This window comes from Nanorana parkeri, unplaced genomic scaffold (assembly GCF_000935625.1).
Source record: "Nanorana parkeri isolate BGI_ZX_2015 unplaced genomic scaffold, ASM93562v1 scaffold12, whole genome shotgun sequence".
Classification (NCBI taxonomy): domain Eukaryota; kingdom Metazoa; phylum Chordata; class Amphibia; order Anura; family Dicroglossidae; genus Nanorana; species Nanorana parkeri.
The window spans coordinates 746,414-761,574 of NW_017306280.1; the positions used below are offsets into that span (position 1 = coordinate 746,414).

The 15,161-nt window shown below is 40.8% G+C and overlaps 1 protein-coding gene across 1 annotated transcript in view; it reads left to right on the forward strand.

Moving 5' to 3' along the window:
- Positions 1 to 15,161, forward strand: part of SYNE2 (spectrin repeat containing nuclear envelope protein 2) — a 272,106-nt gene that overhangs the window by 42,213 nt on the left and 214,732 nt on the right. The window contains exons 10-16 of the mRNA XM_018556025.1: positions 1,128 to 1,228; positions 3,838 to 3,939; positions 6,795 to 6,923; positions 8,071 to 8,235; positions 9,810 to 9,922; positions 12,188 to 12,350; positions 13,870 to 13,966. Of these exons, the coding sequence (XP_018411527.1) occupies positions 1,128 to 1,228; positions 3,838 to 3,939; positions 6,795 to 6,923; positions 8,071 to 8,235; positions 9,810 to 9,922; positions 12,188 to 12,350; positions 13,870 to 13,966 (870 nt within the window). The remainder of the gene's footprint in view (positions 1 to 1,127; positions 1,229 to 3,837; positions 3,940 to 6,794; positions 6,924 to 8,070; positions 8,236 to 9,809; positions 9,923 to 12,187; positions 12,351 to 13,869; positions 13,967 to 15,161) is intronic.

Consider the following 15,161-nt stretch of genomic DNA (forward strand, 5'->3'; position numbering starts at 1 on the left):
ATGATCTGGATGACACTTGTGTTCACTGTGTGAGTGTGAATTAAAACCTCTCTGAAACTTAAAAAAAAAAACTCTGTCACTCAAGGGAGCATAGGGAGAAAAAGGCTCAGGGACTCAAGCTGCTAATATTTTTTTGATGTGAAATAAATAAGTAAAAGGGTTTACTGTGAGCTTATCCAATGAAGTCTTTAAAGTGACACTAAACGTAGGAGTTAAACCTTAAAAATGCATTCCATTACCCTATTAACAAAAATGTATCTTATTTGTGTATCACTCGGCTGTAGATCCTCAAATCATCTCTGAAGTCATGCTGACACTGTCCTTCCTTCTCATGTTTAGTTTACTCATTTGTATTGAGATTGTAGTCCATCACAGGAGTGATCTTGGAGTAGTGGCTACTTTACAACACACACAGGCACCATGGGGAACAAAAGTAGCCACCCTCCAGAAGGAAGGACAGTGTCTCTGTCACAAACAGGACAACTGACAAAAATAAAAGCCTGTTTCTGTCACTGACAGAAACAGAAAGCAAAGGGATATCTAACAGTTGTCACCTGAAGAAAGGGGTAAGCTACCTTTTGTGGGAAATATAGTAGTTGTCAAATTTACCGCTCCTTTTAGATTTCATCTCACTTCCTATTGAGTCTGTGAAACAGGAAGTGAGGGGCGATCTTGCCAATACAGCAGTAAAAATCTGACCAAAGTTTTTATTCTTCCCCACTCCCAAAAAACGTTTCAGCTGAAATTCCACTTCAAATTGGTAGTAAAATCAGTCTCCTATCATGTTGCTGTCTCTTGCATACTAATACTGAGTTTGTACCCTGCAAGTGAGCTGTACAACTTTAGAAGGACTCAAAGGGAACAGATTCAAGACTAATAATAAGAAAGGGCCTGTGGCATGTTAATTATCTTGTATCGATTTTAAAGTTTCATTCATTAACATATATATTAAAAAGTTGTACTTTTGGCACTTTTTCTATTGTTTGAAAAAAAAAATACAAACTGAAATTTCCCTTTAACAACATTATAACTGTACTAAAAAAACAATTTTCTGCTTTATGTGTTGGATGCATCTTGCATGGTAAATGTTCTTGCAGCTTATTTGATGAATCCTTATTATTTTACAGATATAAATGTATCAGATCCTGATGAAAAATCCATTATGACCTACGTGGCCCAGTTCTTACAGTACTCAAAGAACAGAGCAGATCCTACAAAAGACTCAACGGTACGTCATCTGTTTACCATGGGTTTTGGTCTTTATATTTTATAGTCCTCTCCTTTATTAATGCTCGCCTCCAGGACTTCTCTAGTCTCTCCCATTCTTTTGAACTTCTAACCCCAACCTGTCCGTCTACCTCACACTCAGACTGCCTTTCAGCGATCACTAAAGACTCATCTCGTTAGAGAAGCCTATCGCACTTCAAACTAACCACTGAACTCTTTCTCAAACAATTCATCCCCACTCAGCAACCTCCTCATGTATCACTTGCACCTCGCTTTTAGGTTTTTAGCCTTTAAGGGCCCGCTTTACCATCTTGTCTTGAATTGTATTGCAATTAGAATGTCTTCCCTATATTGTACAGCGCTGCGCTACATAAATCCTATATAATAATAATAATGTCCATACCGAGGTTTGGACATGGGTGTGAGGAAGAGTCTGCAGGAACCAGAGCATTGCACCCATGATCTATTGATCCCGGTTGCAATGCTTTACTGATTCCTATGCAAAAATATAGTACATGCTCATTTTTTCTTTTTATGAAGAAGTATACATTTATTATTTATTTCTAAAAGGTGGAATTTTCCTTTTAAAGTGTATCTAAAGCCAAAATGAATAAAAATCCCATCTTTCTATTAATCCTCATTGACAATTCTGGTGTGGGTGTGGCATACAAATGACAGCAGAAAAAAGATCACACCAGAAGTCTTATATTACCGGGCAAGATTTGACAATCCCAGTGATACACAATAATGCTGTGAAAAGTGCTTATGAAAGTAAAATAGTAAACAGTGAGTGCTGGTATAGTTCGAAAAATCAGAACTGACCTGTGTAGTTGTGGAGATCTTAAAGCTCAAGCAAAAGGCTACATACACTGTTGAAATACATGTATGGGAGCTGTGTTGCCTGCCAAAGGATTTGTATTTCTGTCCATCCAGCCTGGTGACCTTGCTTTTCTCTATTGCAGTTAAATAACACAACTAGGTCATCTCCCCACCCCCAGCCTGTGATTGCATAGTGTTGGAGAAGCAACAGACTGATAAGCTTATCTCTTTGTTCTCTTCTCCAATCTGTATCCTCCTTGCAAGCACTTGTTATGTAACAGTCTGTTCAGCTCCTACTGTTGTCTTCCTCTCCAAGTGCTGCTGTACAGGAAATTTCAGGAGGCTAAAATCAAGTCAAATTCAATTGCAATTCTGAATTAATTGAAGGTTTTGTAATAGATGCATAACTGTATTCATTGTTTTAATATCTACGTAGAGATTAGCTTTGAAAAGGTTATAAATAAAAAAATGTAAAGGCTAAATTGACCTTTCTGATAGGGATGTTCAGATACCAAGTACTGTACTCGGTACAAGTTCTAGTACATGTGCAGATACTTTTCCAGCTCCAAGACTAGACTAGAGGAAAATTCAAAAGTTAGGAGGCAGCTGTCATTTTTAAGGCGCACACTGAGCTCCTGGGATTTGTGATTTTTTTTTTTAATAAATATATATTAGGGATTCACCGATACCATTTTTTCAGGTACTGATACTTGCTCAAGTGCTCACAGATACAAGTACTGATACATTTTTGTTTATGGTCATGTGACCGTTTTTCTAAAACAATACAGACTAATGATTTCAGGACAGTGGTGGACTGCCAGAGCCAGGTACCAGCTGCAACCGCTGCAACCCTGGTAGTTCTTGTGAAAATGCCAAGTTTCGGCATTGGTATCTGAAAATCCCTACTTTCTGACCATGTTTCATACTATACCTATATTCAGGGTGTAACACTTGTAGTCTATTGATACTTCCTCCCCTTCACGTTCATGTTACGTACCGAGGTATGGACATTGGCGGGAGGGAGAATCTCAAGAAGCCAGAGCGTTGCACTGCTTTACTGGCTCCTATGCAAGAAAAATAATAAATGCACATTTTTTCTTTTTATTTAAAAAAGAAAATATTTTATTATGTTTTTAGGAACTCAGAATTTCCCTTTAACCCGAATATCACATTTGCTATACAATTAGCACAGTTATATACAAAGGCATGTATTAACCCTTTTCTATTAGGTCATTGGATTACATGCTTGGGATAAACATAGGTCTATGTTTATAGGCGAGAAAAAGAAAAAAGACAGACTTGGTGAACCACTTGGTCTTTTGTTCCCATCACTTATCTGTTTCTAGGTAATGTTTCTGCAATAGTCTTAGGGGTGGCCATATATAATCCCAAGAGTTCAAAGCAGTCTGATAGTCGCATATTTTTTTTAAGGTTTGGGGAAAAAAACATTCATCCTTTTATGTGGCTTATAAGCAAACTCACCGAATGACTGGTCTGGCCAGTCTGGTTATACAAGTGGGTGTGGAGTCTCTCTATCTGCTTGTCTTTAGCCAGTCCAGTGATAGAATTCTGCAGTGTTTTTGACCAAGTTTATTTCACAGGAACTCCTATTTGTATTAGAAAAAATATATTACTGCACAATAAGAACTTAGATGTCTGCTGATCTGGTAAGCTTTTAGAAATTCTTTTGGGCAGATGAGGCATGGCACCAACTTTTCAAGACCACTCCTAGAATGTTTTTCACCTTTTGGTACTTATCTAACATTTTTTATCTGTGTTTTTTGCTTCCAGGATCGAGTCAGAAAAGCCATGGAGTGGTTGAACGTGGAGGAGCAAACCTTAAAGAAACGCTTTTCTGATATGAAAGAGGAGACATACACAAAAAAGTATCAGGTACAGATATCTGTCAGTGCACTCAGTCTTCTTCTGTGGACATATTTCAGTAGACCAACAAGACTCTTCAGCAGCACTTTAAGGCTGGGTTCACACCTAGGTGTATCGAATATGCGCGTTTGTTGCGCATTTCGTGGTAAATAAAACGTGCGACAAACGCGCGTTTCCGAGGGCTACCTGGCTATATCCCAATGGATACGCGTGGCAAATACGCCCCAAAGAAGCTCCCGTACTTTTTTGGGCATAGGGCGTTTTGCAGCGTGTTCCTACACGCTGTAAAATGCCCAGGTGGGAACCATGCCCATAGGCAATCATTGGTTTTCACATGTTGAGCGTTTTACAGAGCGTAGGAATGCACTGTAAAATGCCCAGGTGTGAACCAGGCCTAAGGAAAACACCTTGTTAAAAACAATGTTAAAGATTGTTATCTCGGGTACCATTATTTAATTAACACAAGTCCATGTTGCAATCCTCGCCTAAGCACCACCCTTAAGGGTGTAATCGTAGAGATGATCTCTATGATTAAGCTCTTATGGGTGAAATGCGTTACTGGGGGCTGTTCTTAGGCTAAGATTGCAACATGGACTTGTATTGATTAAATAATGTGTGATAGTATGTGAGATGTGACTGTGTGTTCTTTTGAAGTGTTTGTGGAGCTAAGACGGCCTCATATGGTCAGCACCAGGTCAGCTCCAGCATCAGTGTTTCTGAAGCTGTTAGAATCTGAATTAGGATTCATTTTTTTATCCTTTAATGGTATTAAAAAATGACCTTTTCCATTTTAACTTCTATAATTTTAGATATAATTTTGTAACGCAAAAAAAATTAAAAAAATGCTTTTTTGATGTCCTGGCAACCACTGATGGAGTTCTGTATACCCATTTTTTATACAGAATGCTTCCAGAAATCTAATTTTTCGTTAGTGTGATTTGGATCACTGCTTTTCCTAGTAGTTATCTATTTTTAGTGCTGGGATTAGTCATGTGATTAGAGAAGACAGACTCTCTCACTTGGCAGTCTTTCTTAAAGGAGAAGAATTGGGAGAGTAAAATGCACTTTTCCCAACACTTAAAGGTCTATTCACAAAAGGGTGAAGAGTTTGGAGAAGGCAGGAGAAGTGAACAATCTAGGCCAACATAGCTGAACTGGAAAGTGAGCTGAATTGGAGAATTTTTCCAAATCAGCTATTTTGGCCTAGATTGTTCACTTCTCCTGACTTCTCCAAACTCTTCACCCTTTTGTGAATAGCCCACTTAGAGGCAGTGTGTGACACTGCAGTTGTCACACGCGGGCTGTATAGACTGAGAGCTCACAAACCTATAATCACTCGGTCTTCTACCTGCAGAGAACAGTGACTGTCAGTCAGTGTTCCCCATAGGGATTCCCCCTACCCTCTCTGTTCCTCCAGTGCTTATTGCAGGGACAGACGGAATGGGGCAGGCACTGCTGTTGCTGGCTCTAGAGAGGCAGAGCCAGCTGTCAGTCAGTCAGCAGGGTGGATCCCGACAATATTGCTGGGATCTTTCCTGGCAGTGCGGCTCTGCACTGTCAGCATATAGCAAGCAGTAGCCCGTTAGATGCCGAGTTTTTTGTCACAGGAGGACATTAGTAAATGTACTCTGACCCAAAAGAGGAATAAAGCCAAAAAAAGGTTTGGCATTAGTTCTCTTTACATTTGCAGAAGTCAGTGGAATGACCTGTCTCAGTGTCTCCAAAGCAGAAACTTGTAAGGAGCTACAGTGAAGTTTTCTAAAAGATCCTAGCAAGATATGCATTTGGCCTGAAGAGGGATTTCACTTTGAACGACGCCCCTGTCATATTGACTTTTACACACATCAGTTCAGCAATAGGGCAAGCACAACCTCACTGATGCCATTTCGTTGTATATCAGTGATAGACAGGTGAGCAGAGCACTGGACTTCAAATCCAGAAAGACTTCAAATCCAGATTTTAGAGACGGGTGTCTGTCAGCCAGGGTATCCTCAGGGGTCCCTGACAAATGTGAGAGGGATGAGAGCACCAAGGATATAGTGTGGGTCCAGTAAATATTTATTGCCCACATCAGAAGTTCACGTGAAAAGCCAACATGCTTTGGAGGGGGGGCGGGGGCTCATGATGTCCCCTCATTGGGGCTTAAGTGCGGAGCTGTGATTGGAGTGCCAAGCAACTCTGTTGATGCTTTATTCTCGATATCACATTATTATTCTGAATCATAAACAGAAGCCCCTATGAAAGGGGATGGTGAGCTCCCAAAGTGCATTGGATTTTTTTTGTGACCTTCTGTTGTGTACAATAAAGATTTACTGGACTGATAGTATGTCCTTGGTGCCCTCCTCCTTTTCACATTCTATATTTTGTTGTATGTGAAAGCCCAACTCCAGCCAGAACATTTAGTTTTGAATAGAGCAAAGTGAAATTAGAGCCTTTTTTGGGGTTTTCTTTATTTTCTTTTTTTGCTGCCAGTGTACCTATTGGGGGAATTTTGTTGTACAACCTGTATAGAACAGGCAGTAATGATAAATTACTGCTATGGGGACCCAAAAACTCATGTTTAGTACAGTAAGGAAAGGGTTAGATCTTCTGATAATGTTCCTGTCCCAGAGACAACTGCATCCCCTATTTCGTGTATTTGTGTCACAGGGACAGAATGCAAAGGAAATTCTCCGTATTGGGGTCACAGGCAGAAATCAGAGCCTAATAGAGATGTTAACTCTTCCTTTCTGTCTGCAAAGCTAAAAAAAATGTGTGGAGTTGGGCTTTAAGTTTATTAATCTGGAAATTAATCCTAAGGATCCACTGAAAAAGTAAACTAATTATTTTATTTTTTTTTTATTTTTATATTCAATATACATTAGGAAATCCTGCTATTCATGAGGAAGTTTAATGAACAGAAGCGAATTTACATGTCTGATTTGGCTATGGAGAATCTACAGCTCGAAGAGCAACGACTTATTAAGCAGTCACTTGAAAACATAACTTTTCAGGTGAGAACTTAAAAATGAATATTAAAAAAAACACTATGTAGTGGAAAGTTTGTGCACACCTGACCATCACACCTATCTGTATGGCCAAAAGTATGTGACCGCCCATTCAAATTATTGAATTTTTGTGTTTCCATTGAAGGGTGCTGTTAATGTTATTAAATACAAAAAACATTTTACTCAAGTGGGCGCGTCCAACCTTGTGGAAATAGTTTGTTAAAGGCCATTTTCTGTGCACAAAGCCAGCTCCATTAGGGCATGTTTTGATCAGTTTGGTGTGGAGCAACTTGAGTGGGCCTGTTCAGAGCCCTGACCTCAACCCAACTGAGCACCCTGGGGATAAATTGGCTGCTGCTTGCGAGCCAGGTCTTCTTGTCCTACAGTTGTATCTGACCTCACAAATGTTCTAATGGCTGAGTGGGCACATATTCTCACAAACACACTCCAAGAAGCCTTCACAGAAGAGTGGAGATTGTAATAGGAGGCCAACTCCATATTATGGCTTTGGTTTTAGAATAAGATGTCCAAAAGCTCATATAAGGGGTGTGATGGTCCAGTGTCCACAAACTTTTGGCCATATAGTGTAACTACATGGTGGGCAGTGACCATAGTTTCCAGCAAAAGATCCCTTATTAGACAATGAGACTTGTTGATGGCCAAAGAGAAGTTGACCTATTGATATGGAAAAACCTTCAGATTTTGTTTTGTGTTCGCTGTGCAGGTTGGGTGGCTTGTTGTGGTGAACAACCATCATTTTTCTTTTGCACCCATTTTCATTAATCAGCTCCACTGAATCCAGTTACCTTTTTGGTTGTTGTGGACAACCTCATACTGCCCTGAATAAGGCCTTACGCTATGAAGAATAGAATTTTTGTCAGCGTAGTCATGCAGAAACAACAAGTGAGGTTTAAACAAGGCTGTAACTCTATTTAGTGAGTGGGTGGCCATGTTTTTTGTCTGGGAACTTGGCCAGTAATTCGATTTGAAAGCTGACCGAGTTTCTTATTTATTCTTCAATTCCTTGGCGTGAAATTCCTTTTTTTTATTTTTGCAATGGCAGACAGATTTATTAAAATTAATGGGTTGCCGAACAATGGTTGTGGGAAATTCTAAAGCAGTGGCCATCAGTTGATGTACATTTTTTGTCCAGATTGCAGAGTGGAAGGAGCAACTAGATCACAGTTTGCCACCCCCTTTGGATACTATGGAGAGCTGGCTCTCGGAAGTCGAAAATCTGATGTCACATACATTGCCCGAGTCAGGAAGCCACCACAACGCAATGTCTCTGCTGCAGACTCTGTCCGTCTCCTTCAAGGTATGGTGTGTGGGGTGACTGTACAGCATCAGGTGTATTGTGAAATTTATTGTGGAACGGCCAGCAGTAAACACCGAATAGCTTAATTCACAACCCATGAAATAGGAACTGTCTGTATTGCTTAATTTCAGCCGGTCAGATTCAGTGTTCTTTATTGGAAGCAGTATTAACTAAGCCCTAGACAAATGGTAAAACACAACAGTGAATGTAGTTTATTTAATTTTTTTAAAATGTATTTAACATGCATATCTCTATGACTTGATATCATCCTCTTGTAATTCCCCGTTCAGCAGCACTCATGGGGGGAGGGGCAGGACTAGGAGCCAATCAAGTGTTCTGAATGTTGATGGGAGGAGAAAGCAGAGAGATGTCTTACTTCATTAGCCTGTTGCAACTCCTTCATAGTCCAATTACAGGGTGGGGATAAGGAGTTGGCCTAGTTTTTTTGTTTAACTGGGATAGGAAAATGTCCAGTCACCAGCCATGCTGTGCTTTATGGCAGGGCTATGTAAATCTCAGTAGTGGATGGACTGAAATAAGAACCCTTTGGTAAGTAAGGCAGCTCATACATATGCATTTCAGCTGTGTATTTAGAATTTGCCTTGAGTTTAGCTTTAAAGGTCCATGCACACGGACATAAAAATGCTGCAGTTTTATCAGTACTGTGTTTCTGTTTTTATAGATCTGATCTCGGGTGTATTATTTTGTAAGGACCCATGCACACAGTACATAAAGGTCAGCAAACTTGTGCTGCATTCAGATCAGTAAAATAAAAATAGAAAAATCTACATTCGAAGTCGTGTGTGTGGACCATATTTTACCCTGCGTGCATGTAAACGCTTGTGTTAATTTGCAGGAGCTGCCTAGCATCCACAGTTGCTAGGATGCAGGCAGCTTGAGCCAATCTAGTGTCCTTCATTGCTAGGATGCAGACAGCTCCTTGCCACCTAGTGTCCTTCGTTGCTAGGATGCTTGCAGCTCCTTCACCTAGTGTCCTTCGTTGCTAGGATGCAGGCAGCTTGAGCCAATCTAGTGTTCTTCGTTGCTAGGATGCAGGCAGCATGAGCCCATCTAGTGTCCTTCGTTGCTAGAATGCAGGCAGCATGAGCCCATCTAGTGTCTTTCGTTGCTAGAATGCAGGCAGCATGAGCCAATCTAGTGTCCTTTGTTGCTTGTTGCTTTGCCATATTTTCATAGTGCCGTGTGCATGAGCCAGAAAGAATACCTCTGCTCTCATCAGGAATTGAGGATTGGAGGGCCGTTACTGGATTCTGTAAAATATAAATCACCCGATAGCCTCGATTTTCCAATCTGTTGTCACACTTGCACTTGATGTGTTATGCCTTCCCAAATGTGTCAGTCACCTAAGGGTTTAGGGGGTCTATGCCGCTGACCCCTCTTCCCCCATCTCATTTTGATGCAAGTGGTGGCAAAGGATTAGTTGAGTATGTTGGGTATAGAAGTTATCTTTACATGCTACGGAGTCTAGAATATTCTCTTATCTCCCATTTAGCTGAAAGTTCATTTTAAGCTACACATACATGTGTCACTGACACCTGCCATACTTTCCCCAGGCTTTGATGATTCACGCAGTCAGTCACTCAGAGAGTCTGAGATCCTTTAAGAACGTAGACGATAATGGAGTTATTCTTGTGCCAGCAGATAAGATGGAGGAGATGAAGACAAGGTATGAGCAATGTTTTATGTCCATAAATACACAGCTTTCTGTTTTCTTTATATGGGGCTGTTTAATGTCATTAAGGGTGTACAATGTACTTACACTGATAAAAAAATTAGTCAAAAGCAAAACAGAATACATATAATAGAAAGGAGTGTACATAGGCACACGTGTACAATGCTTAATGATAAAACCAACCTTATTTCCATAGATGCTTGGTGCCCATGTGGCCAAAGTGAGATATATTAAGTGTCAGCCATTTATTATGGCCTGCCCCCAGGTCTACACAGTACCTTGCAAATTACCTCCTTCATTAATTGCCTTTAAAGCACCCTTTAGCAAAAATTTGGGAATGTTAAAGACATCTTAATGGGAGTGTTGACTGTCACTTTAACCCCTTCATGACTGAGGCCCTTTTTTCATTTTTTGCACCCATGTTATATTCCACATTTTAGGCCTGAAAATGACTTAAAACCCCCCAACATTATATATTTTCTGAATGCCAAGACCCTATAGAATAAAATGGTGGTAGTTGCAAATTTTTATGTTGCGCAATATTAGCGCAACTCCTCATTAAACCCCAACATTTAGTGAAAAATGTAATGCCCCAAAACACAACAAAATACCAATTTTTTAAATGACATATAAAAGATGAGGTTACAACGAGTAAAACGATACCCAACATGCATAGGTTACAAATTGCGTGCGTCCGTGAAACGGCGAAAAACTGCAGTACCCCAAAAAGTCAAAGGTGTCCGGCGGGGGGGCGGCCCCTTCTTCGGGACGCAGAAGCGATCTGGCGACAGGTAAGTCGCCAGGATCGCTTCTGTTGTAAAGCCGACAGTCGGCTCTACAAGTTTAAACAGAGTCCCGGCGGCAAAAGTCACCGGGAGTCTGTTTAAACAGCCCCGATGCTGGCGACGTACACTGTACGTCGTCAGTCACGAAGGGGTTAAAAAAGCTGTAAGCAGACTTTTAACAGGTTTCAGGTGGTGCCGAAGCATGCTAGCAGTTGTTTAAAGGGACAGACAGCACTACAATCGTATACACATATTTAACGTCTTCAAATTGGAGCTGAAAGGTTATTTGAAGGCTTGAATAAAGCTGCTCCAAGCTTTCTAAAAGCTTGCTGCACAAACTGCTTTTATATAAGCTAAAGCCTGTGTGCACATGGTCTTAGCAGCTGAATTATTACTTTCAATAGATCAGTGCTGTGATATTATCAGACCGTGATTTCATATTGGTATTAATGGCTTCCTACACTCTGCTTATTGGTCTTTATTTAATCAAATAAAAACCTATTGAATATCGGGTAGCTGTAAAAGTCACGGTGGCAAATGTAAAATACAGAGTGTTAAGCTGGCCATACTCTTACTGTATATTTCCTTCATTCAACCTGCAGGCTGAAGAAAGAAAATATAACAGATTCCTCCATCTATGCTTATGAGCGTGGATGGAGGAATCCCTCGCTGCTTTCATTGTATTCTGACAGTGGCCCTTCTGATTGAGGGATGCTTGACAACAGCAGCTACCACTGTGTTTATTTTGTCTGGTTCATCAAGAACCAGCTGAAATTCACATAGTGTATGGCCAGCGTTAGGGAGAAAGCATATACAATTCTCTCTATTCAACATATAACCGTCCTAGTTGTAAGACGTAACGCCTTTTGCGTGATAGTTGGAGGGGAAAGGTTTGTTCGGCTTGAAGCAACCAGTCCATATTCAGAATTGGGACGTTGGTGCCCCTGCCAACCATCCGGCTTGACAAAGCTTGATTATAAATCGAAGGAGCTGGGCAAAAAAAAGTCAGCTGAACAATGACTGCAGCCAATTGCTTTGAATACGATATATGGCAGGATAGATTCTTCCATCCATGTGTTTAGCATGGATAGGGGAATTGGGTGATCTCTCCCACTCAGCTTATGTATGGTTGGCTTCAGGGCCATCTAGGGTCATGTGGGGGGGTGGCAGGCAGAGTGGCCATGCACAATGTTTACAGTTTGCCTGCTGCCCCCTTTATGGCCAGAGCGCCCCAGGTTGCTAAGGGCTGGGCAGGGAGATGTGTAAGGGCCATGCACATTCCCCTGCCCAGCTTTTAGCAACCGAGGACACTTTTCCCAGTGTCCCTCACAGCTCCTGGCAACCAGTGACTATAGAGAAATGACTACAACCATTAGATGGGTTGTAATGGGTATCATACACACTTGATGAAATGGAAACACACGATGCAGTATCTACAATCAAATCTCTTAAAATCTGTAATCTTGATTTTTAGGATGGAGAAGATATTGACTGCAAAGTTCAGCGTTCTGGTGGATTATCGCTTCTCTGGACATTACGTTCTGGCTCTTCTGGAAGAGGGACGGCCTAAGTTAAAAGCCTGGAAAGGGAAATATAGGTCACAAGAGGCAGTGGAATCCCTCCTTGCAAATTATGATGTAAGTAATAGCAAACACAAGTAAGACCCAGATGAGGTTTGTGGTTACATTATGTTGGACAAACGTGAAGAACCGTCAAGTATCCCACTGCAGCATTTTCAGATAACCAATTGCTTTTCCCAGTCATTAAAAAAATGATTGGGTACTTCATGGCAACTCTTTCCTTCTCTAGAATCTCTAAATGAGGGGATATCCATTAGGGAAATTTTCTTTCACTTATTGCCTCTTTGACACCCATATAGGAAGCAAGGGGTGTGGTAATCATCAGTATAGGAATGCATTGACCGCAATCCAAATTTTGTCAGATGTTCTCATGCTTCATCACTTTGCTAAAATGTATTTTATTTTATTATCTGTGTCCCTCTTGGAAAGATTAATGTGAAAGATGTCACCAGCACAAGTGCTTTTCGGGACCTCGCAGGGTCAATGCTGAAGCCTGAGAGGTCCTGAAAGTGCTTGTATCCATTCTGACAACTTGTTCAATAAAATGAGCATTTGGTGATTCCAAAAGGATCTTTGGTGTGCTGGTGACATCTTTCACATTTATCTTATGCATACAGCGGTGCCATCCACAGTCATTCACGAGCACCCTACCCATTACATGGGATCTCCGGTAACGAGTGCGACAAGAACATTTCTACTTATCTTGGAGAGATTGCCCATCACTTACTTTCCTTACATGAAGTGAGGTGAAATCTCCCCTACTAGGTCACAGGCGGTAGTACAAGCCTGGCAAATGTACTTTACCCTTCCCTGTTTTATCCAATTTGGGTAAAATGTTTTGGCTGGAATTAAAAGAGCTTGCCGTACACACTGTTATTACACAAGCTAAAGTCTTTGTCTACAAGGCTTAACGTTCTACTTTCTGATGGTGTGTTGACCCCAAAGCAGTATCACTTGTCCATCCTCAGTTTCTTGATATGTTCAGAAAAAAAATGCAAAATAGGTGTTCTGTTATCACCATGAAGACAGTTGTCAGAATAACTTGACTGTTTTCAGAGACCTCTTTCTGGAAAGATCTTCTTCCCTGTTCATTTTGCAGGAAACATATCTGTGACACTGAACTGAAAACTATCCATCTGTACATAATTCAGTAAATATTCCTTCATTATTGCTTTTTCAATATTTTCGCCATTTGATTACCAGATATTGCCTGATAGCACTAAAAATCATAGTCATTTGGGTTGTTACATTGTGTGTTCATTGTGGTTTGTTGTAACCCATTCTTCAACCAAGGATTCTAATACCGGAAGCAAGGGTCAAATATTGACACAAGCAGCTTTATCAGTTGGGTACGCCTATGCATTATCTATGAAGGGAACACCTGTTCTTACAGTAGAACTCCATACATAAATATACATGTGCCCTACTAGAGATTTAATTGCTAATAATTATAACTTAGTACAGATTTTTGGATAGTGTAATGGTCAAGTGAGGAGTTGAGTGAGTGACTGAGCGAGTGTTTTATTGCTGTCACCATTGATAACTACCCTTAACTCATTCTATTTCTGCTCCACAGGAATTTGTTGGGGAGAAACAATCCATGGTTCATCTCGAAACTGCATTTCATAAATTCAAAGAACTTCATAACCAGCTTCTGACCACAGAGGAATACTGTGAGTATATTAGCTTTGCTGTTTAATAATTTAGACACTTCAGTCACATGTTTTATTTGGCAGGATTTTACCTCCTAAGATTAAAGGGATTTTCACTTTCATCTCATGACCTTCAGAGCTCTTTACATGGACATGGCAGCACCATTCATGTTAATTAGCTTCTTCCTGCTGCTAGTCACCCCCTCATTGTTCATTTATCTCAGTCAAAGGAGACGAAAGACATTGAATAGTGTGGGGAAGTGGTTTTAAACATTTCTATTAAAATGAATGTTTATGCCTATTTAGAAGTTTGACAGAATAAATAACACAGATAATAAAAACTTCCTGTGTGAGCTATTCTTGGAGCTGATGAGTTTTAGGCCTTGTTCACACCAAATGCAGAGCAGATCTGCATGAGTTACTGCACACGCACTGCAGTGGGTTTTGCCGCGTTTTTGATGCGTTCCGGGCCGTTTTTGGTAAAAAATGTTTTTTTTGTAGTAGTTTAAAATGGGCTTTCAGTGCGTTCCAGGGTGTTTGCATGCATTTTTGATGTGTTTGCATGCGTTCCAGAGCAGATCCAGAGCAGGTAAAATAGGGCTTGCTGCAGTTTTTTTTACATGCTCTGGAACTGAACGCTGCGGGGTGAACTGGAGCTAAAAATACAATTGGAATACACTGGACGCAGTTTTGCTCCGGTCTGTAACTGCTCTGCTCTGCCCCTGCTCCGCACTTGGTGTGAACAAGGCCTTAGGGTAGAGCAAGAGACCTAAAGTAAACTTGTCTTAAAAGATACGATTGCTGAGCTCTTCTCAAAATGCCAGTTTCCTGGCTGTCATACTGACTCCATAACCCAAACAGCCGCGCTCTGATGACATAACGCTAAAGAACTTTATTGACTCCAGCAAGATACATCTCAGTCCATCTTAAGGTCTGCTCCCCTCTTACAAGTTTCACCACAAGTGGCCTTAAAGAATAACTCGAAGGACATTTTTAATTAACCCTTGCAGTAGGGCTACTCCTGCACTGCAAGGTTCAAGTGCTTGTTTTTGTCCAGGGAGGAAAATAACAAAGTTATACTCACCTGACCTTCAGGGCTGGCCTGCTCTTAGACTGGTCCCTGGAGCCCCTCTCCCCCTCTGCTGCAGTGGTTGAAGGGCCCAGAGTCATCACGTTCTATACACTGTATATAGGATATGAGGACGCCATCACTGCA